Source organism: Eurosta solidaginis, chromosome 4 (assembly GCF_040869045.1).
Source record: "Eurosta solidaginis isolate ZX-2024a chromosome 4, ASM4086904v1, whole genome shotgun sequence".
Lineage (NCBI taxonomy): Eukaryota > Metazoa > Arthropoda > Insecta > Diptera > Tephritidae > Eurosta > Eurosta solidaginis.
In genome coordinates, this window is record NC_090322.1 from 149,166,925 (window position 1) to 149,192,211 (window position 25,287).

Here is a 25,287-nt window from a genome sequence, read left to right on the forward strand (position 1 = left end):
TCATTACCAAAGACGGATAAAGCGATGAAACTTGGTAGGTGGGTTGACATTATGACGCAAAATAGAAAATTAGTAAAATGTTGGACAATGGACGTGGCACCACCCACTTTTAAAAGAAGGTAATTTAAAAGTTTTGCAAGCTGTAATTTGGCAATCGTTGAAGATATCATGATGAAATTTGGCAGGAACGTTTCTCCTATTACTATATGTGTGGTAAATAAAAATTACCAAATCGGATGACGAACACGCCCACTCTAAAAAAAAATTTAAGTAAAATTTTAACAAAAAATGTAATATCTTTACAATATATAATTAAATTATGTCAACGTTCAACTCCAGTAAGGATATGGTGCGTGGCTCCGCCCTTTTCCAAATAATTTCTAGAATACTTTTAATGCCATAAGTCGAACAAAAATTTACCAATCCTTTTGAAATTTGGTAACGGCATAGCTTCTATGCCGGTAACTGTTTTCTGTGAAAATCGGTGAAATCGGTTTAAGCCACGCCCACGTCTGTCCTTCCGCTCGGCCGTTAACACGATAACTTGAGCAAAAATCGATATATCTTTACTGAACTTAGTTCACGTACTTATCTGAATTCACTTTTCTTGGTATTAAAAATGGGCGAAATCCGACTACGACCAGTTTTTCGATATCGAAAATTTCGAAAAATGAAAAATGGTAATTGGATTGGTTTTTTGACGCAAAATATAACTTTGGAAAAAACTTTGTAAAATGGGTGTGACACCTACCATATTTAGTAGAAGAAAATGAGAAAGTTCTGCAGGGCGAAATCAAAAGCCCTTGGAATCATGGCATGAATACTGTTCGTGGTATTACATATATAAATAAATTAGCGGTACCCGACAGATGATGTTCTGGGTCACCCTGGTCCACATTTTGGTCGATATCTCGAAAACGCCTTCACATATACAACTAAGGGCCACTCCCTTTTAAAACCCTCAAGGATACCTTTCATTTGATACCCATATCGCACAAACACATTATAGAGTCACCCCTGGTCCACCTTTATGGCGATATCTCGAAAAGGCGACCACCTATAGAACTAAGGCTCACTTCCTTTTAAAATACTCTTTAACACCTTCCATTTGATACCCATGTCATACAAACACATTCCAGGGTTACCCTGGGTTCACTTTCCTACATGGTGATTTTCCCCTATTTTGTCTCCAAAGCTCTCAGCTGAGTATGTAATGTTCGGTTACACCCGAGCTTAGCCTTCCTTACTTCTTCAAAGTAGCATTTATTGGCAAGAGTGATTCTTTGCTGGATTTCAGAGCTGATGTTGAAGTCTTTTACTATTTCGAAATTATGGTTGCCACGGCGCAAATGCGATGACGGCAGGTACTTTGTTTCGTCCTCATTCACCATCAAACCCATCTTTTCCGCTTCTTTTTCTAGTTTGTAGTAAGCAGAACTTACGGCGCGGGTATTCAGACCGATGATATCAATGTCATCACCATACGCAAGTAATTGCACACTTTTATGGAATATTGTTCCAGAGCGGTTAAATTCTTCAGCTGGTATTATTTTCTCCAGAATCAAATTAAAGAAATCGCACGTTAGGGGGTCACCCTGTCTGAAACCTCGTTTAGTTTCGAACGTCTCGGAGAGGTCCCTTTCAATTCTGAGGGAGCTGATGGTGTTGCTCAACGTCATTTTGCACAGCCGTATAAGTTTTGCGTGGAAACGAAATTCAGACATAGCGGCATATAGGCGGCTCCTTTTCGTGCTGTCGAGGGCGGCTTTAAAATCGACGAAGATGTGTGATAATTCTTTTTTCGCAGGTTTTTTCCTAGATTTGGTGAATTGTGAAAATCTGGTCGATGGTAGATTTACCAGGTTTGAAGCCGCACTGATAACGCCTAATATTTCGTACAATAAATTTGACAGGACCTTATATGTGATATTAAAAAGGCTGATTCCGCGATAGTTGGCGCAGTTGGCAGGATCCCCTCCTTTGTGGACTAGGCAAAGAACACTTATATTCCAATCGTCGGGCATCCACTCGTCGGACCATATTTTGCAAAGAAGCTGACGCAGGCGCCTTACCAATTCCTCGCCGCTTTGCAGGCAATCCATCATTTAATCTGGGTATTGCTATTCTGACTTCGACATAGTCGCGTGTGAGGACATTAATTCCATCATCATCGATTGCGGAACGGGCTTCATCATCCCTGGGCTGCACATCGCGGTCTCCATTTAGAAGGGCAGAGAAGTCCTTCCTCTATAATCTAAGTACTCTGGTTACAAGGTCGCCGTTTTTGTTCTTACAGGAGTTTTCCCCGGACTCAAAACCTTTCATCTGTCGCCAAATTTTCTAGTAAAATTTGCGGGCATGGGGGAGAGCCATGTAGGTTGATGTATACTTTTATGCATGAACCTCGTGTTCGGCGAAGTCGACCAGCCTCGGGGAGGTTTCATTGTGTAGGCTGAACTTTGCGACTGTGGGGCCAAAAACTCATTGTTTGCCCACCCTGGCGTTAAATTCTCCAAGCACGATTTTTATACAATGGCGGGGGCAGCGCGCTTTCTAAACGGCTATAGAAATGGTCTTTCACCTCATCGTATTTCTCCTTTGTCGATGCATAAACGCAAATGAATGATACACAGGCGTGAACGTCAGTACTTGGCGACAAAGTCGCTCTCCCACTTCGAATCCAACGCCTAAACTGCGCTTATTTGCATGGCCACTCTAGTAAATATCACATTTTTTAACCCCTTTCCTTCCTAGCTTCGTCTATCGCATTTGTTGGATGGCGGTGATGTCGGATTTTGCTTTGACGAGGACATCAACCAGCCGGGAATCTGTACCAATCCCATTTAGGGAACGGATATTCCAGGTGCATGCCCTTCAAATCATTGTCTTTAAATCGTTTACGTTTGTCGTCTTCAGTTAAGGGTTGTCTTCGTATCCAAAGCTTGTTGGTTGTGTTCGTTGGAAGCCTAGCGCACAACCCGCTCAGCAGGAATGAAAATATCATTCGCACGTTTATATAGGGAGCCGCTTGATCCAAGACGCCTGCTTGCAACCGCACCTTGTGGTGGACAGAGGCTGCCGATGAAAATCCTCCGCTAGCCCTTAAACCGAGTATGTCAGAATAGCCTAGCCAGATTGTCCCCTTTTATAGATGCCCATCAAAATTCAAAAAATTTAAAAAAAAATTTCAGATTTTCTTAAATTCATCGAAGTATACCACATGGTCAAAATGACGAGTTAGTTTATTCAGCCACGCCCATTTGTTTGCCTGTCTGTTTGAACGCAAACTAGTCCCTCAATTTCTGAGATATCTTGATCCAATTTGTAAAGACGTATTGCCACCAAAGATATCTTTGCAACGTTGCCACCTATTTGAAATTTTTTTAAAAGTATACGATACTTGCCAATAGATGTTTTATGTAGTGCAATTCGCAATAGAAATATTTTTAAGTAGGGCTACCACCTGGGGTTGCCAACTAACCATATTATATATATTCTTTTTATATCCACTATTACGTAAAGGGCTTAACCGATTTGGATGAATTTTAGTACATTAGTAGTGTATTACAGTGTAAGGTTTTCTGCATAGATGTTGCCACTTAGTATGTCTTTGCGCGGTTACAATTACTTGTTTTTTTTTTGAATTATCAATACACGCCAATATGGATATCAAACGAAAAGTGTTTTAATCAGTATTTCAACAGCAGCATTTTAAAAAGCGTGGCGATCCTGGTTTGCCACCTATAGTGTGACGAATATTAGCATCACTTAGCTGATACTAAATAAATAATCACGCAACAATAAAAAAAACACGAAGCAGCCACTCGTATATGCATGAACAAATCAATCATCATTTACACACATATATAAAGGCAACGAAAAGATAACTCACACACAGATGTAGTCATCAGCCGAAGTTGTTACTCACACATACACACGCAAATATGTAGCTCAATTATCAAGCAGGAGATACAGCAGTTCTAGAAGGCGAAACGTCTAGACTTTAGTAGAAATATGCGAATGAAGCAACGGAAAGTATAAGAGCAGCGCAAGCTGAGTAGTCAGTAAGCAATTTGATTTAAACACGCTGTTGTGAAGTACGTGATATTGAAGTATAATTGTAGTACTCTCAAAGGCTAATAAAGACCATATAACAATAATGAAGAATATTGGAGTGATTTATTCAACAGTTTAGCGATTCGAACGTTATCAGAAGGTTTGGAATAAGCGGAATTTCCCTAAATTCGTTACAATAGGAACCTGACTCAAAAATCTTAAATTTCGAAGATATGAGTACCTCCGATCGTCGCTACCGAACTGTATACTATATCCACTAGTGAGCACCAAAAAAGTTTGTAAAAAGATAAAAATTACATTGGCGTCTATGTGAGAGGCGGAGAGTTTTACGCGCTTTCTGAACATTGCAATTTTTTGAGTTGGCCGCTGTTTTTATCTGACTTACTTAATTGGCGCTTACCGTTTAAACGATTATGGCCGTCCAACAAGGCGCACCAGTCGCTTCTTTTCTCTGGCAACCGGCGCCAATTGGTCACACCAAGGGATTTTAAATCGTTTTCCATCTGGTCCTTCCTGCGGAGTGGGGGCCGCCCTCTACCTCTACCGCTGTTTTAATCTAGGTGTGCGATATATTCCTTTATATAGCCATCTCAGACGGCTCAACCGATTTGGATCAAATAGAGTTTCTTCCGAACCTACTTAGGGCCCTTTGGACCAACTTAAGGTTGTATTTCGGGTCCAGATCGTACGCTTTTGGGCCCATGTCGGAACTATTTTATATAAGTCACCATTACCAATGGAGGGAAAAGGGATAATCGGCATTAATAATTAGAATAGCGATTTTTCCGAATAAAAAATAAAAACTGCATATTGCCTAACAAACAAGAAAAAATAAATAAAAAACACTCGAAAATGGAAGCGGTACACCTAGGTTCCCGTTGCTTTTCTCACGGACAACTTGTTCTTGGGTGCTGGCTAGTATCGAAAACAAATTCTTTTTATTAATACGAAAAATAATAAATCCAAAAGTATTGTTTACAGAGAGGCGTTGCAGTAAAAATATTTTTTTTTTTTTTTGTTTCGCGCTAACTGACGCCAATTGGATGCGCCATGTTATATTAGGTCTTCCTTCGCCTACCTCTCCCAATTCAGTGGAAGTCTTCCCCTTTCTCTGCTCCAAACTACGGTGTCGACTGAAATACTTTTTTGGCAAGAGCGTCTTTGTCCATACATGGGCTTTTATTCGCTGCACTATCTTCATCCGCGTAAAACGCATATAGCTCATCATTATACTTCCTTCAATACTCGCCGTCGGCATCACGAACTGGACCATAAACTGGACTCATCTTCTCTCGACCCGTGCATGATTCCGAGCCATACATCAGGACAGGTATGATGAGCGACTTGTAGAGCGAGATTTATGTTCGTCGCGAGAGAACTTTACTTTTCCATTGCCCATTTAGTACAAAGTAGCTTTTGTTGGCAAGAGCTATTCTCCGTTTGATTTCTAAGCTGACATTGTTTTTGCTGTTAAAGCTGGTTCCTAAATAAACGATATCCCTCACAGTTAACACATATGACTGCTAATTTAAAGAAACCACACGAAAGCGAGTTTCCTTGTTTGAAGCCTCGTTTGGTTTCGATTGTCTCGGAGATGTTCTTCCCAATCCTAAGAAAGCTGTTGGTGTTGCTAACGTCATTTGGCAGAGCCTTATTAACTTTGCAGGGAACAAAAGTTAAGACAGCAGCATACAAGCAACTTCTTTTCACTCTGCCAAAGGCTGCTTTAGAGTCGGCAAGAAAAAATGGTGCGTGTCGGTTCTCTTATCGTGAGTCTTCTCCAGCATGTGGCGCATTGTGAAGATGTGATCGATAGTAGATTTACCAGGTCTGAAGCCGCACTGATAAGGTCCAATCAGTTCGTTGACTTTCAGTCTTTCGCACAGTACGCAAGATAGAACCTTATACGCGCTATTAAGCAGGGAATTTCTTGTGAATTGCGCAGAGAACACTTAAATTTCAATCTGGAGGCATACGCTCACCCGACCATATTTTGCATAGGAGTCGATGCATGCTCTTTATCAACTTTTCGCTTCCGTGTTAGAAAAGCTCGGCGGGTAGTTCGTTTTTACCTGGTGCCTTGTGATTTTTTAGCCGGGATTTTGCCATTCTCGATGAATTTCATATCAAAACCGATATGCATTGAACCCGACCCCCTCAGATTTTGATGAAATTTTGCATACAGGTACACTTACAAACACAACCTCATTTTTAGAAAATGCATTTTTGAAAAATTTTGGGCGTGGCAAGGTGTCAAAGTTGTGAAAAATGCGTGAAAAGTGACGGTAATAGGTACTTTTGGGCTGTGATAACTACGGAATGGCTCAACCGATTTCAAAGATCTTGGTACCATTGGAAAGGCATTCGAATCGGCTTTCGAAAATATACACTGTAAACACATTTTATTACACTGAAACATTTTTTGTTCCAAAATTAAAATTTTAAATAGGAAAAAAATTCAAAGGCCAAGTGTTTTAAAATAAAATATATTTTTATTAGAAAGGTCTATTTAATATATATAACAAATCCAAAAACTAAAATGGAGTTTTTTCTTTGTATGATTTATTGCTTTTTTAAATGTATGAAAACATTTATTTTAAGCAATTTTTTAATTTAATAATTTATTTAATAATTTGGGAAAAATTTAAATAACGTGACATCAGGACGGACAAGGCGACAGCTGTTTCGATTATACCTTGTAAATCTCTTCAAAGCCTTGGAGGAATGGAGTTTTTTTCTTTTTTTTTATAAAAATGTTTAAGTAAATTCATCTCTCTATATTTTGATATCATAGTACTTTTGAGCTGTGATAACTACAGAATGGCGGAACCCCTTTTAAAAATCTTTGTACCATTGGAAAGGTATTCAAATAGGCTTTCGAAAACGTATACTGTAAGAAATTTTATTTTCCTGAAACCCCATTTTTTTAAGTTTTTTAAAAACTAAACTTGGAAAAAATTAAAAAGAACAAGCATTTAAAAACAAAAAAAAAATTCTTTTCAGTGTAATATTCAGTGTACGATTTCGATAGCCGATTAGAATACCTTTCCAATGGTACCAAGATCTTGGAAATCGGTTGAGCCATTCCGTAGTTATCACAGCCCAAAAGTACCTATTACCGTCATTTTTCACGGATTTCTCACGCATTTTTCACAACTTTGACACCTTGCCACGCCCATTTCATCATTAGCGATTACAGTATCGGGTGCGACTTCTCCCTCGCTAGCTAGCAATGTTCCTTCTACAACTTAAGCAAACTATGTACGTCAGTTACCATGTCGCCATTATTATTCCTGTAGGAATCTGCCTCGGTCTTGATTTTTTTGTAGAATTTTCGGACATTATTCCTTTCATCCAGCATCGGTTCGTGAAAAGCATTAATGCAGTTTCGTTCTTACTTGTTCATATCAGAAATTAGTAAATTTGATAAATTTTTACTTTTTGAAAAAGTTCTAACAAAATATTAATGCGCAATATTTCACAAAGAAGACAAAATACTGAATTGTTTAATTCTCAATTGATTATAAATTGTGTCAGCTTAGTTAACTAGAACCCAATTTTATACCCTACCTAGCATATAATTATTTTTTATAGTCGAATTTGGAACGACCTCATGCAAGTTCCAAATAAGTCAGGCAGTTGGCTACGTTTAAATTGCCTCAATGACCATTTCTGTACTATCGTACTTACATATGTACATATATACGTGCAGGGCCGGATTATCCATAGGACTGTAGGCAAGTGCATAGGAGCTTCGTTTAGAGGTAAAAAAGGAAACAATTTCTTATTGGTTATACTATATATAGGATATAAAAGGTGCCTACTTTTTGTAGTACGCGGCTAAACATCTAGAAGCGTAAAGCGTCTCTGAGCAGGATGAGAGATATTGCAATACATAAAACATCCCCAGCTTTCCTCAGAAAACTTCAACAGACTCAAATCTTACTTATCAAGGTTGGTCCGTGACAAATCCCACATGTGGATAATCCCCACCCAATATGAATGATATATTCTTTGAGCAGTAAGTTTGTCAGCCCTAGTCATTCGAAAGCAGATCAAAATCGGGCCCATACATGTTTGCTCCGGTCATGCATATGTATGTACGTAGTATGCAGATCAACTTTTCGCTCACCCATATACAAATATGTAGGCGTACCTGCAGTTATTACCAACAATGCAATGTCTAGCTTAATGTCTCCAAATATGGTGTATAGCGACTGTTGCTATATCTGGTGGGTCAACGAATGATCTGGGGGTCAGTCAACAATTGAATAATATGTTTAATAAGCGCTCAGATATTTAACACCAACCACCTATTCCAGTTTAAGTTCAGAAAATTACAATTCAAGTTCAGAAAATTACAATTCTTCAGAATTTTCAATTTAAATTCAGAAATGTACAATTCAAGTTTAGAAATTTACAATTCAACAAGTTCAAAATTACAATTCAAGTTCAGGAATTCCAATTTAAATTCAGAAACTTACAATTCAAATTCAGAAAATTACAATTCAAGTTCAGAAATCCCAATTTAAATTCAGAAATTTCCAATTCAAGTTCAGAAATTTCCAATTTAAGTTCAGAATTTTCAATTCAAGTTCAGAAAATTTGTCGGTCATATTTTTTCATCCTATGGAAATAAATTTATGTAAGATGGTATCTATGTGTTAAGGAAGCATTGGACATCTTAACTCATTTAAATCAATTTTGCGAGATAGCGAAGAAAAAAACTCTCGCTCATAAGAAGCAATTGCAATGCCATCCAGCTATATTCTTAGCGTCACAACAATTGATCTGCACTGAGTATGACAGCAGTGATGACGAAGATATGACCACTTAAACAGTCAACGGAGCGTCCACACTACCGGAAGTAACGTATTACCTATATATGTCTGCATAGATCTTGGCGCCATATGTCAAAATATCTCAACTTATCCGCCATCATCATCATTCATCATGAATTGGCACTTAATCGCGTTTTTGGCAGCTTCGTAACAAATCATGCCAGCTTTCCCTGTTTCGCGGTAACTGACAGCGATTGGGAGCACCATGACGGGTCAAGTCTTCCTCCACCTTCGCAACTCTGTGGAGGTCTCTCCCTTCCACTGCTTCCAAACTGCTGTTTCGACTGAAGTACTTTCTTGGCCGTAGCGTCATCATGCACTTGTTGGAAATAATTATCCTCCATTTGATTTCAAGGTTCGGGATGTACACACCTTGAAGAAAACTTGGGTGGTACACTATACCCAAGCCACCATTTTGGCAACAAGGTCAACGAAGGATCAACACTTCCGCAAGTAACATCTTAATATATAAAAACACGTGTCAAACAATTGAGGCCAATGGACTCCTAAACTACTGAACCGATTTTGAATTTGTTTTGCCCCCATGTGTAGTTTGATCTAACTTAAAATATAGGATAGGTGACTGGGTGACTTGGGTCTCGAGATATAGGCCAAAACGTGGACCCGGGTACCCATAGGGTGTGTTTATAGAATATGGATATCAAATGAAAGCTGTTGATGAGTGCTTTAGTAGAGGGTAATTTTCATACCCCTGGGTGACTCGAGTCTCGAGATATAGGCCAAAACGTGGACCTGGGTACCCCTAGAATGTGTTTATAGAATATGGATATCAAATGAAAGCTGTTGATGAGTGCTTTAGTAGAGGGTAATTTTCATACCCCTGGGTGACTAAGGTCTCGAGATATAGGCCGAAACGTGGACCCGGGTACCCCTATAGTGTGTTTATATAATATGGATATAAAATGAAAGCTGTTGATGAGTGCTTTAGTAGAGGGTAATTTTCATACCCCTGGGTGACTCGAGTCTCGAGATATAGGCCAAAACGTGGACCTGGGTACCCCTAGAATGTGTTTATAGAATATGGATATCAAATGAAAGCTGTTGATGAGTGCTTTAGTAGAGGGTAATTTTCATACCCCTGGGTGACTAGGGTCTCCAGATATAGGCCAAAACGTGGACCCGGGTACCCCTATAGTGTGTTTATAGAATATGGATATCAAATGAAAGCTGTTGATGAGTGCTTTAGTAGAGGGTAATATTCATACCCCGGGTGACTAGGGTCTCGAGATATAGGCCAAAACGTGGGCCCGGGTACCCTAGAGTGTGTTTATAGAATATGGATATCAAATGAAAGCTCTTGATGAGTGCTTTAGTAGAAGGTAATTTTCATACCCCTGGGTGACTAGGGTCTCGAGCTATAGGCCAAAAAGTGGACCCGGATACCCCTAGAATGTGTTTATAGAATATTGATATCAAATTAAATCTGTTGATGAGTGCTTTAGTAGAGGGTAATTTTCATGCCCCTGTGTGACTAGGGTCTCGAGATATAGGCCAAAACGTGGACCCGGGTACCCCTAGAATGTGCTTATAGAATGTGGATATCAAATGAAAGCTGTTGATGAGTGCTTTAGTAGAGGGTAATTTTCATACCCCTGGGTGACTAGGGTCTCGAGATATAGGGCAAAACGTGGACCCGGGTACCCCTATAGTGTGTTTATAGAATATGGATATCAAATGAAAGCTGTTGAGTGCTTTAGTACAGAGAAATATATTATCCACAGACGGACTGGGACTCAGAATGAAAGAGAGAAGAAGAAGGAGATTGAGAAAGAGATAGAATGAGACTAAGATGGAGATAGATGAAGCGAAAAAGACGGAGGGAGGAGTGAATAAAAAGATTAGGAAAGAGTGAAGAGGGGGGGATGGCAGATTCAGACGGAAAAAGCTTATTAAAATGTATTCAGATTGTCCAAATTTAGGGCAGGACAACGTCTGCCGGGTCTTCTAGTATAAATATAAAATTAATTAATTAAAATAACTTTTGAAAATTAACACCCTACTTATAAATTTCTGAATTCGAACTGTAATTTTCTGAACTTGAATTGTAATTTTCTGAGCTTGAAATGAAAATTCTGAACTTGAATTGTAGTTTTCTGAATTTAAATTCGAATTTCTGAACTTGAAATGTAATTTTCTGAGCTTGAATTGGAAAATCTGAACTTGAATTGTAAATTTCTGAATTTAAATTGGAAATTCTGAACTTTAATTGTAATTTTCTGAACTTGAATTGCAATTTTCTGACCTTGAATTGTAAATTTCTGAACTTAAACTGGAAAAGGTGTAGTAATTAATTGGTTTGTCACTTTGTTAGTTTAATCCATTTATTAATTGACATATCTGGTAAATATTTCTGTGTGGTTTCTTGATCTATTTGCAGGTCTGCAATTTTGAGCGAAGTACAAAAACAAGGTAGCACAAAACTTCCATCAAATAAATCAGTACTAGTATTAGGCGATAATGCCACCGGCAAGACGACACTTATTGCGAAACTGCAAGGTGTCGAAGATCCGAAAAAAGGTTCAGGTCTGGAGTATGCGTATATCGATGTAAAAGACGAATATAGAGATGGTATGCATTTTTATTTTTTCTTACTTAATATAGTTCTTAAATTAAAAGTTACTTATTTCTTACCACATTGTAGACACAACGAGATTGGGCGTTTGGATTCTTGATGGTGATCCAGGTCATACAAATCTCCTGCGTTATGCCTTGAACGAAACAAATTTTGAACATACCCTCGTCATACTCACAGTCTCAATGACGGAACCATGGGCATGGCTGGAACAGTTAAATCATTGGATTAAAGTACTTTTCGAACATATTGAAAGTTTGAAATTGGAGCCACAAGAAAAACAAGAGGCACGGCAACGATTGATCACTTCATGGCAAAGTTATTGTGAAGTGGGTGATGATTTGGATCCTGGTTCGCCAGTGAAACGTACGATGAGAAATAATTCGATTGATGACGATGATCTGCTGCCGCTAACCGAGGGCGCGTTAACATCAAATCTCGGTTTGGATATTGTTGTTGTGGTCACAAAGGTATGATGTATACATAATTAATAATAAAAATAATGGTGATGTGGTGGTAACGTGCTCCGCCTACCACACCCACGTCAGTCGTTTGGCAAACATTCAAAGTGTATTTCGGCCATTTAAAGCTTCTTAGTCAAAATTTATCTGCCTTGCAGCTGCCGTTCGGAGTCGGCATAAAACATGTTGGTTCCGTCCGCCAAATTGTAGGAAAAATTAAAACGGGCACAACGCAAATTGGAAGAGAAGTTCGGATATACCCGCGGCAGGTATGTCTGTCGTAAGAGGCGACTAAAATATCCAAATGATTCAAGGGGCTGTGTAGTGCAATCCTTTAAGGGTTGCCAGCGCAATTTATAGCTTCTTCAACCCAACCTCACCTACCCGTGGCGAATCCTGTTTCTTTAGCAGCCGAGGCTCTGGCGACACCAAGTTCCATGGAACTAGGGGGTGGGGGAGGGTTGACCCAAAATGTTTAACGTGGTCATACTAAATGGTTCTCAAGATAGTCGGGCTTGTACCTTAATGATAATTTCCACCGGAGCTTACCGGATCTATATCCGGCGAAGGACCATCAACATCGATAAGGCTCCACAAAACCTTAAAAAAGCGTCTTTATCGATACATCAATGACAACAACATATACCTCTTTGCTATACAAACAGCTGTGATCACATGTTTTCTTACTAACTATATTGTTTTCATCACCCGCCTCTTTCTATCATTCGTAAAATTAAGGATTTCGGCTTAGACCGGATGCGCAGCCATCTTGAAGTTCTAATCAAAAGGCTGCGTTAAAATTTAAAAAGTGCCCTTTGTTGTAGCGATAAAAAAGTGCCTGTTCGGTAGATTAGATAAAACATGTGATTGGCAGACAGGGTTGCCTAGCATTAATTTGTAGTTAAGGCGGGTATGATTTTAAATAATTACTCTATTACTCGGGAATTGGAAATAACGCCATACGGCCTTATAACGTATGGTTTTATTACACTACATTCCCTAAAACACGGCGGCCAAGGCTGAGTTAAATCAGTTTAAATATGGTTTTCTTCACTTTTCCTCCACTTTTGATAATTTTTGTGGTTACCGCAAGAGTGCTTCCCGAAGGTTTAGGGGAGGGTTGTGAATGTGCGCAGTCCTTTGCCGCATATGCATCCAGATTCCCTGACACTAGCACATTTTGGTCTAGCTCTACCCCCACGGGAAATATTTTCCCTATTCCGCGAATCTTCATTCATTCATTAGGACCTCAAGTTAGGTTGTTAAAGCAATATCTTATAACTTTAATGTTATAACTTTAAACGAGCAATACTTGTATATTTGTTTAGCCGAACGATCTCGGGAATGGCTCAACCGATTTAAATGAAATTTGGCACAGAGATAATGTATCACCTTCTAAGACTTTCTACCTAGGTGTTGCCGCTCAGAATGTTTCACAAGGTTGCCGCCTATTCGAAATTAAAAAAAAAAATTGCATGAGATATGCCGATATGGGTATCAAACGAAAGGTATTTCACTCCGCATTACAATAGGGATATTTTTGAGTATGGTTGCCATTTAGGGTTGCCACCTATTCAAAATTTTAAAAAAATTGCATGAGATATGCCGATATGGGTATCAAACGAAAGGTATTTCACTCCGCATTGCAATAGGGACATTTTTGAGCAGGGTTGCCATTTAGGGTTGCCACCTATTCGAAATTCAAAAGAAAATTGCATGAGATATACCGATCCGCATTAGAATGAGGACATTTTTGAGAAGGGTTGCCATTTAGGGTAGGGGTAGTTAGACGAAATAGTACTCTACTTACTCATATTCAATTAAAGCTTTAAAGGAGAACATTAAAGTTAAAAATCTTCGTAAAAAATCTTACACATGATCCGAATTAATTTTCTTAATTTCACACACGCTGATAAAATTGAAATACAATATCAAGGCACCGGGCAAATTCTAGCAAAATGTATTTAAGTGCATATTTTTGGCAAATATAAAATGAATAATTGCAATTTCTCACATACTATTAGAAAGATTTCTCACCATAGCAAAAAGATATCTCACCATGGTAATTTGCTACCGTTGAACACTAGAGCCATATGTTCAATTTGAAAACGACATAACCATTTAACTAATTACCAACAGATGAACAGAATTGTGAGACTTTCATAGTGTATAACTAACAAAATGTTTGAAATTAATGATTCGGCGCATGAAGATACTCGAGAAACGTTGCCAGCACAACGAAAGCTCAGTCGCCCAGGTACTAAATCTTTATACCATCACAGTTTCTGGGTCAATGGGGCAAAAATTACCACACGGAATTAAAAACTAGAATTAAAACACTTAAAGCTTGAGTCAAAGTCAAGACAAAATGTCACGCCCGTCACTACGAAATATTCTAAACCCATTAATCGGCTGGGGCTGATTCCTAGTAAAGTGGCAGTTTCAACAGGGTTACACAGTAGAGAAGCTGTTAAAAGGGGCATTTGTTTCACATTCTAAACCCATTAATCGGCTGGGGCTGATTCCTAGTAAAGTGGCAGTTTCAACAGGGTTACACAGTAGAGAAGCTGTTAAAAGGGGCATTTGTTTCACATTAAAATAGTATAGATAGTTATATGGGGCACACCGCAGGGCATACATGACGCATGACAGGGGTGATTCTTGATAGGGAAAAGTCTACATGTTACAATGTTCTTGAAGGTGTGCTTTTTTCTTCTGCAAGGGTTCGAACTGACGTGGAAATAACGGGGTTGTTGTTGTTGTAGCGATAAGGACACTCCCCGAAGGTCTTGGGGAGTTTTATCGAGTTGATTGTCCTTTGCCGGATGCAGATCCGGTTCGTTCCGGTACCAAGCCCGACCATTTCGGGAACGATTTGTTATGACCACATGCGACCTTCTAGGCCATAACGCCCTCCACCCCCTAGATCCATGAGGAGTTCGGGGTCGCCAGAGCCTCGGCTGTTAATGAACCAGGATTCGCCACGGATGGGTGAGGTTGATAATTGGGTTTGGAAGCTATGTATTGCGCTACACAAACCCCTTGAATCCGGTATTTTAGTCGCCTCTTACGACAGGCATATCTACCGCGGGTATATTCTACCCCCTAACCCAATGGAGTTCGTCTGGCGTGGTGCTTTTAAAGAAGCCACGGACTATGAGGATATGAGTTTTCTCTTTAAATTATCTCGGGGCGGATTTACATCAAGCGGTTGTCTGCTAAGATATCCGGGTTTTGTGAGAATTCATTAGAAACTGCTTTTCGCTATATCTTTTCGCTGTTTAACATTAAGCATTTCCGCCTTGATGTGTAAGTTGTGTTCAGACTACATCCGGTAGCAGTTATGGGTGCGGAAAATTTGGCAAGTCTACAACTTTTTCCAGGGTTAGTTTTGTAGGTCCTTAAAGGCCATATTTTTGACGAATAACACAAGGTGGGTAGGCCTATTTTGGTAGACAATAAGTATAAGGTTTAAACTGTTAATTTGTTCTCCTTACTAATTCTTCCCCCAACTGTTTTTACTTTTAGACGGACTACATGACAACGCTGGAAAAGGAATACGATTATCGAGATGAGCATTTCGATTTCATTCAGCAGTGGATACGAAGATTTTGCTTGCAGCATGGCACATCACTTTTTTATACAAGCGTTAAAGAAGACAAAAACTGTGATCTCCTATATAAATATTTGACACATCGAATTTACGGCTTACCATTCCGAACGCCTGCGCTATTCGTTGAGAAGGATGCAGTTTTAATGTAATAATTTGATATTTTTTCGTTTGTGTCATTCCATGTCAAACCGACTGATGGGATCTAATAGGGGTTATTATTATTTTCGGAGCTTGTTGATAAAAACCTTTCTATAAGCTTAGGGAAAGAGAGCGTGCTTTCGCGCACGGCCGTTTTAAATTTTTCCGGCTCCGATATCAACACAAACATGGACTATTCATTGAAAACATGGAGAATTGTTGTTGTTGCTGTTGTATTAACGATGTATACACTCCTCGACGGTTTCTGGGATTGTTATCGATGTGGATGGTCCCTTGCCGGATATAGATCGGGTACGTTCCTATAACAAGCACCATTGAGGTACGAGCCCAACCAGCTCGGGAACGAGTACTATGACCACATTAAGCCTTCTAGGCCATTCCGCCCCGCCGCCCCTAATTCTAGGAGTTCAAGGGGTTGTGCAGCGCAAAACATAGCTTCTCCATCTCGTCATTGAACTTGGGGGTGGGGAGGGAGGAATGGCCTGAAGGTTTAATGTGGCCATATCAATCATTCCCCGGGCTAGTACCATAATGGTGCTGTTCTACCGGAGCGTACCGGATTTTTATCCAGCAAAGGACCATCACATCGATAACACTCCCCAAAGCCTTCGGGAGTAACCTTATTGCTACAAAAACATCCCCTAGTTCCATGAGGAACTTGGTGTCGCCAGAGCTAAATTTGTGTATGATACATTCATATTTGTAACAGGATTCCCCCACTCCCCCTCGCGTACGTGAGGTTGACAATTGGGTTGCGGAAGCTCTGCAGCTATAAAGCTTTGTATAGCGCTTATCAAACCCTTGAATCCCCAGATGGAGAATTCCCTCGGGGATTTGATATTTCTTCTTTTTTAAAGCAGGAGATGGAATATTTCTAGCCCTACTGTGTAGCCGTTTTGAAAGTGTTGCCAAACGTTTTTTAAACTCGAACGAGATGGAATATGACTTTTTTCAAAAAAAAAAAAATGTTTTCAAGGTGCATATTTCGATTATTCCTGTTCGTAACTTTCGAAAACCATAAAATAGTTTGAAATATTTAATTTTGTGTAGCCGTTTTGAAAGTGTTGCCACACGTTTTTTAAACTCGAACGAGATGGAATATGACTAACTTTTTTCCAAAAAAAAAAAAAAAAAAAATGTTTTCAAGATGCATATTTCGATTATTCATGTTCGTAACTTTCGAAAACCCATAAAAAAGTTTGAAATATTTAATTTTGTGTAGCCGTTTTGAAAGTGTTGCCACACGTTTTTTATACTGGAACGAGATGGAATATGACTAACTTTTTTCCAAAAAAAAAAAACTAAATGTTTTCAAGATGCATAATTCGATTATTCATGTTCGTAACTTTCGAAACCCATAAAAAAGTTTGAAATATTTAATTTTGTGTAGCCGTTTTGAAAGTGTTGCCAAACGTTTTTTAAACTCGAACACCAACAATTTGACATGGATTGACTCGATCATAAATATGTAGCTAATTTTTTTATTTTCATTTAATAACTTTAATTAATTTCTCAAAACAGACCTGCAGGTTGGGATAGTTTGAAGAAAATAAGTATTTTATATGAGAATATGCAATCGTGTAAAGCAGAAGATTATTATACAGACATAATTTTGGCGCCACAATCTAGAAAAGTAAGTGATTTTATTTTATTATTAAAAAAGTTATCTTAAAATTCCATCTTCTATCCCCTTATAGACTGTTACAAATCGTGAAATCGAAGTGCAAACAGAAGATGAACAGGCATTCTTACTGCGACAGCAAGAGATACTCAAACAGGGCGGTCAAATGCGCGGCGATTCGCCATTACGCTCACAAAGCGGCAACAAAAGCATGCAACCACGCACACCCGGTTCCGGTGGACAAGGTTCGCCCATTAAAGTTAATGTGAAACCAACACCAGCCACACCGGGGAATGAAGGCGTGCTCGCTAATTTCTTTAACTCGCTATTGCACAAAAAATCTGGTTCACCTGCTACACCCGCCACGCCACCAAATGCGCCCAATGCGAGTAGTACACCACGTACTAATGGCACCGATGGCGCTATTGATAAACTAGCGATGCGTTCTGATGCAGCAGCTGAATTGGATCGTTTAACGAGGAGTGCGAAAAAAGAAATGGATTATTCACAAAGTGAGTGTTAAATAAACAACAACAACACAAAAATAACACCACAGTGCGCTTTTGAACAAACGTAATTGGAAGCTTATGCACCGCCTTCCGATGCGAGGAGGAGAAGAAAGAAAGCAAAGGAAAAAAGAAATAAAAACTTAATATTAAGTGAAATGAAATGAGTGAAACTTTGTGAAATGTGTAAGCCGGAATTACGAACGTAATGAATAGTATATATCCCAAGAAAAGGGAATAAACACATATATATATGTACGTATATTCATACTAGCCTCTAACTCTAAACGAAGCAACATTAATTAAACGATTCATCAGTAAACAAAAAAAATAAAAGAACAATTCCTTCAACTAACTGTAAACCATTCATGTTTGTATGTAGTATGATTCATATGATACGCATACGAGGGATGCTATTTATATTTTGAGCCTAGTAGTAGTAAGACAGTAATTTATTATCGAAAATGGCTTTATTGTTTTTCGAAGTATTCTCCATGTATTCAATACACTTTTGCATGCGTTCAAACCAATTTTCGTAGCACTTTTTCCACTCCGATTGAAGTATCTCCAAAACATGGTTTTTGAATGCATCAACGGCTTCTTCAGGCGCCGAAAAACGTTGGCCACGCAATTTATTCTTGATTTGCCGAAATAAAAAGAAGTAATTTGGCTCAAAATCAGGGCCGTACGGGGGGTGACTCATTAATTCGACGTTTTGGCCAGTCAAATAGACAATTGTTTCAGCTGATGTGTAAGAGCTGGCATTGTCATGATGAAGAATGATCCTTCGTTGCCACTTCTTCTTCCGTATTTCACCAAGCACTACTGGCAAACAAATTGTTGTGTACCATTCGGAATTCACCGTTCTTCGTTGCTGTAATGGCACGGTAGACACATGTCCAGTTATTCCGAAGAAACAGGCGATCATATGCTTCGAAGTGCTTTGCGCACGAATCACTCTTGTCGGATTTGGCTCATCTTGGAAGACCCATACAGTGGATTGCTCTTTTGTTTCGGGCTCATACGCATAGATCCAAGATTCGTCACCTGTGTAGATGTTATATACAGCTTTTGATGCACCGCGATTGTATTTCTTGAGCATTTCTTTGCACCAATTGGCACAAGCATCTTTTGAGCTTTTGTCAAATTATGCGGGATCCAACGCAAACAAATTTTTTTCACAGCTAAATGTTCATGCAATATCTTATTGATGCTCGTCATACTAATGCCCAGGGATTCATCAATCTCACGATAAGTCGTATGACGATCTTGCAATATAAGTTCGCGCACAGCGTCAATGTTTTGTTGCACAACAACTGATTTTGGACGACCTTCACGACTTTCGTCCCTCAGCAAAGGGCGCCACGATGGAATTCGTTATACCAGCGTTTCACAGTGGCAAAGGATGGGGCTTCATCACCAAAAGTGGAAGTAAGTTGTTCAAAGCACTCCTGTCTTGATAATCCACGTCGAAAGTCGTAAAAAATCATCGCACGAAAATTTTCACGAGTTAATTCCATTTTTTTGCTGAGATACAATTTTTAAGTTACTGTAAACAACACAAGTTGTGCTCAAATGTTAAAATTTTCTGAAGAAGACTATGCTTAAAAATGTCAAACTGTCAGTTGAAAACGTCAGATGGCGCCGGCAAACAATTAGCGTTGCCAAAGCTCAAAATATAAATAGCAATCCTCGTACATGTATTAAAAAAAGTTAAAACGAAGCAAGCAAACAAGCGCATAATACTAATTAAATAAAATAAAAGCAGGGTAAAGGTATCTAAACAAAAACAGTAAACAGAAATTAAAATTTCCACCATTACATTCTTGTTCTAAGTTCAAATATGTTTTTACTATATGTGACACTTAGATAAGTTATGTCTAATGTTTCGCTGGCTTTCTACATATTTTACGTATTAATTATTTTAAAATATTTTTTGATTTTAAATTATCGCAATAAAATGCTGAATGTTGCAATGATTCTTTATGGAATTATAAATGCTGCTTCTAATGTTTTTATTGCGTGCAGGTAAAGTAGGAACAAAAAAAAAAAAAAATCGGGAAAAAATTAACCAACTTCCAAGGTCTAATTGCAGTTAAAAATAATATTAAAAAACTTTACCTAAAAACATCTGTAGAAAGCAAGGCGAATCTATACCAGGTGGTGGCAAAGCGAATTCAACCAATTCGCCGTGCAGAAGAATGTCAAGTCAAAAGAAAATTTTCATAGATTTCGATTAACTGACATCAAGGCGAATCTATACCAGGTGGTGGCAAAGCGAATTCAACCAATTCGCCGTGCAGAAGAAGTCAAAAGAAAATTTTCATAGATTAACTGATATTTTGTTTTACAAGGCTTTGTATGGAAAATTATCAAGAAGAAGCAATCAGCTGATGGGATAACACCACCTGGTACTGAATTCGCCTTGCGATTAACTGACATATTAAAGTACAAGGCAAGGCGAATTCAGTACAGATGTTGTTAGCCCAACAGCTGATTGCTTCTTCTTGATTATTTTCCATACAGCGCCTTGTACTTTAATATGTCAGTTAATCGAAATCAATTAAAATTTTCTTTTGACTTGACATTCTTCTGCATGGCGAATTGGTTGAATTCGCTTTGCCACCACCTGGTATGGATTCGCCTTGGTACAAGGCGCTGTATGGAAAATAATCAAGAAGAAGCAATCAGCTGGTGGGATGTTGTTGTTGTTGTTGTTGTTGTAGCGATAAGGGGAGTGTTATCGATGTGATGGTCCTTTGCCGGATACAAATCGGTACGCTCCGGTACCATAGCACCATTAAGGTGCTAGCCCGACCATCTCGGGAACGATTTATGTGGCCACATTAAACCTTCAGGCCATTCCCTCCCTCCCTACCCACAAGTTCCATGAGGAGCTCGGGGTCGCCAGAGCCTCGTCTGTTAGTGAAACAGGATTCGCCGCGGATAGGTGAGGTTGACAATTGGGTTTGGAGAAGCTATATATTGCGCTGGCAACCTGAAGGGTTGCGCTACACAGCCCCTTGAATCTGGTATTTTAGTCGCCTCTTACGACAGGCATACCTACCGCGGGTATATTCTGATCCCCTAACCCGCTGGGGTAAGCTGGTCGGATAACAACACCTGGTACTGAAAACGCCTTGGTAGAAAGTGTAAACAAAAATTTCAAATCCCACTCCCGTGAGAAAAGGCTTTGAAGAGTTTTACAAGGTATAATCGAAACAGCTGTCGCCTTGCCCGTCCTGATGTCACGTTGTTTAAATGTTTTTCCAAATTATTAAATAACTTAAAAATTGCTTCAAATAAATGTTTTTTAAAGCAATAACGGCAATCCCCGCTTAACATACCAAAATTTTATGAGTTTAAATATGAGTAAACACTAATTGAAATAAATAAAATATTGGCGCAACAAGAATAGAAGCTTAGACTTTATGTGATGATTATTAATTCGTAGGTGTGATCTTTTAATTAGCTGCAGACTTTGAGAAAATCAGACATAACCTGGACGGCAATACCCTTGCGATCGGAAATGATAGGTAAACGTGCTGCCGTGCCATATATTCCCAGCTTTTCTTAGTAGCGATTACTGGAATGGAAGTGTAAATCATACCTGCACGGCAACCCAGTAATACGTTTCACCTGGCATGCCAGACACTGGCATAAAGTTTTCATGTATGCCGTCCGCGAACTCAGTTTTCATACCGGTCGTTACCAAGTGTATCGTGGTTCTCGCGGACACACAAGCAAGGGTCACAGACAACACCATACGCATCGGAGCACTGGATGTCCCAGTATGGCACCAACAAACAATCGACAACATTCCGCTGGCTCACTCGTCAGTTGGGGTCAGCGGCGTTTCCATTATGTCACATTATTGACTCAAAAAGTCGATAAAGCAGTGTGCGGTTAAAACCCAAGCTAAAGTTTTTATATCACAACCCGTTTCATTATTTGCCGTTGCTTCACACGCTTTGGCAGCAATTAGTGATGGCACGTCTGTTGGAAAGCAGAAAATAAATTGTGAATATGTTAGCAAATGTAATTTGAAACATTGCCAAACCGGCGGGCAATAGCCGTTTACGCTTATTAGTCAATTTAACTGTCAGTTTGTAGTCAAAACGGACGGCAAACGCATTCGACCTTTATGGATATCCGGTTAATATTCGTTTGTGAAACTATCCAGATTTAGGATGATCCGGTTAACCGTATTTTTGGATATCCAGTGAAAGCAACGCGTTTGTGAAACTATCCAGATTTAGGATGATCCGGTTAACCGTATTTTTGGATATCCAGTGAAAGCAACGCGTTTGTGAAACTATCCAGATTTAGGATGATCCGGTTAACCGTATTTTTGGATATCCAGTGAAAGCAATAAATTGATGTACCATATATGTATGTTTATTTAACATTAATAACAATAAATTCGTGGGGCATTTAAATCAATTAACAGCGTTTTTCACAATATAAACAAATGGCACTGTTCTTATTTTCACTTGTTTGTAAAATTGTAGCTTTTTAATTTTTGACGTTAATTTAATAATCTACAAACATATTTTGTGAATAATTTTCGATGTTTGCTTCGTTCAATTCTGATATGCAGATATTCAACTTTTATATTCCAGCATCCGGACATACGGATATCCGGATTTTCCGTTTGTGAATCCGGATATACGGATAGCCGAATTTTTTTGCTTAGCTATCCGGTTATTCGAATATCCGGTTTATCCGGATGCAGTTCACAGTCCTAATGACAAGCGGTTGTCATTGATATTGCCCCGATTTGTGGGCAAATTTGACCGAGTGAAAACCAAACAGAGTAAATAAGAACAAACACTGCAAACTCAAAAAAATTTACTAAAACTGACGACTGAATAAGATCCGAAATCAAAAATAAAAAACACTTAAAAAATATCCAAATCTCGAATGAAACAGTTTACAATATTTTAACTTTAGTAGAAGTGTCTATAGCCATTCTTACTGCATTTTTCTCAAAAGCTGGTGCGCAAGGAATTTTGATAACTACGCATATGAGATATCGGTGTAAAAAGGTCTATCATCAACAGCTTAAAGGTTTACATCTATTAAATTAAAACAAATATTTCTTGAGTTTTTACTTTGTAGTTTTATAAAAATAAACACTGTGCAAAACGCAGAGAGCCACCGAGAGTATTGATGGGCTGATTTCTGTTGTGTTTATTGTAATGCAGCGCCAAAACCTTGAATGTGAAAGTTTTAATTCTAAACTGTTTTCCAAATAAGCGATTACATACATATTTGCTTTAGCATAATTACATAAAATGTAAGAGCTTGACACAATTGTCATTCGTTTTTATTTTTATATGTATGCTAATTTTAATTTAAAAGTTTTTTTTTTTGCTCAAAGCTTAAAGTATACTGTAATTTTATATAAATTTAATTAAATTAAAAAAATTTTAATTGAAGAAAAAAATTAATTAAAAATAAATCGAAAAAAACACAATTCAAAATTGTGCATAAATATTTAAACTAGAAAAAAATAATTGTAAATTGAGGAAATTCGTTTGAAAGCAAATAAAGTACCGTCAAATATGAAAAAATAGTTTTTTCATTTACCGCTCCAGATTAGCAGTAGCAACAAATATTGATAGCATTTCTCGTTGCTGTAGCAGTGCTTCGCCCCATCCAATAGCAAAGAGTTTTTATTCTGTAAGATCATAAATGCAACCATGTGAACTAATTAATAGAATAAGCAACAAGTAAGGAAGGCTAAGTTCGGGTGTAACCGAACATTACATACTCAGCTGAGAGCTTTGGAGACAAAATAAGGGAAAATCACCATTTAGCAAAATGAACCTAGGGTAACCCTGGAATTTGTTTGTATGACATGTGTATCAAATGAAAGGTGTTAATGATTATTTAAAACGTAGTGGGCCTCAGTTCTATAGGTGGACGCCTTTTCGAGATATCGCAATAAGGGTGAACCAGGGGTGACTCTAGAATGTGTTTGTACGATATGGGTATCAAATTAAAAGTATTAATGAGGGTTTTAAAAGGGAGTAGCCCTTAGTTGTATATATGTTTTCGAGATATCGACCAAAATGTGGACCAGGGTGACCACATCTTCTGTCGAATACCGCTAATTTATTTATATATGTCATACCACGAACAGTATTCCTGTGTTACGGTCTGCTGTTATGGTCTACTTGGGGGCGTTTTCGTGCGAACACACCTAGTGACTAGTGATGGGGCGAAAGTTGCGATACAAAAGTATCGAAACAAAGAAAGAAAAATTCGGCGATCACTAGCAAAAAAGAAAAAAACCACGAGTTTCCGCAGATCGAAAAATCTTTCTTTCTTTCCTTTTCCTGGTTGGCAGCGGACGGAGTAAGTCAGACAAGAATTAACGAATTTATAGTGGCTTTGCGATTGGTGTGCTTTGAATGTTTTTGTTCTTCCTGGTTGTGTGCTTTTAATGCTTCCTTTTGCTGCTTGGCACGCGGAACGAGGATTACCAATTTATAGCGGCGTTTAGTGATTTGAGTGTTTTTAATTCTTTCTGGTCCTGGTTGGCTCGCGGACGATTTATGTGCTTTTAATTCTTTCTTGTCCTGCTTGGCACGCGGAGTTCGTATGCGAGGGGCCACTTGACATATTGGCAACAACGACAATTCGAGCAAGGCCTATTAGCCAAAGCGTTTAATGCCCCGAAAAGCGTTTAAATTCTGCGAAAAGTAGGGGTTGCATTCGTACCAGCGCCACCAAAACGCGCCAACCACCATCGCCGGTGCAACCACAACCATTACAATGCACTGCCACTACTACAGCTCCACCAAAACGCGCCAACCACCATCGCCGGTGCAACCATAACCATTACAACGCACCAAGCACCACCAACAGCGCCACCAAAACGCGCCAACCACCATCACCGGTGCAACCATAACCCTTACAACGCACCAAGCACCACCGACAGCGCCTACCATTACAACGCGCAATCACCATCGTCGGTATAACCACCACCATTTGCAACGAACATAGGCCTGCGCCACTACTGTCAACAGCAACAACAGGCGGCACCACAGCCCACAATACCAGCTACTACAACAATACCAGCAACAACAACAACCGCAGGGCCGACTGACATAGGCCTACTACAAATCCCGACTACGACAACCAACAACTACATTTAAAGCGATGAGTTCGTTCCGTAAAGCGGACAACTACAATTTTCTAAGCTAGGAATTTTCATGTTTAAATTTGGTAGTTTACTTTTTTTTCAATCAGATATGTTTTATTAACCAGTTTTACTCAAGCCTTAATAATATCAAGGGTGGTTATCACCATCAAATTAATAGCAACTAGCAGCTATATAAGTAAGAATATAAACTAATATATGTAATTCAGCACTATTTGGAAAAAGAAAAAAAAAGAAAATTTGCT

General features: G+C 38.8%; 1 protein-coding gene across 2 annotated transcripts in view; it reads left to right on the plus strand.

Moving 5' to 3' along the window:
* The window catches only part of Dlic (dynein light intermediate chain), an 87,154-nt gene extending 63,707 nt beyond the window's left edge, over positions 1-23,447 (plus strand). The window contains exons 2-7 of one of the 2 annotated variants that reach the window (XR_010952981.1): positions 11,317-11,507; positions 11,581-11,981; positions 15,501-15,730; positions 17,266-17,377; positions 17,442-20,031; positions 20,138-23,447. Coding sequence is in view for 1 of the 2 variants with exons in the window: in XM_067783358.1 (XP_067639459.1) it covers positions 11,317-11,507; positions 11,581-11,981; positions 15,501-15,730; positions 17,266-17,377; positions 17,442-17,888 (1,381 nt within the window). In the remaining variant the exon portion in view is untranslated. Of the gene's footprint in view, positions 1-11,316; positions 11,508-11,580; positions 11,982-15,500; positions 15,731-17,265; positions 17,378-17,441 lie in introns of both variants that reach the window. The other variant, XM_067783358.1, reaches the window with a different exon arrangement.
* Positions 23,448-25,287: the final 1,840 nt, after the last annotated feature.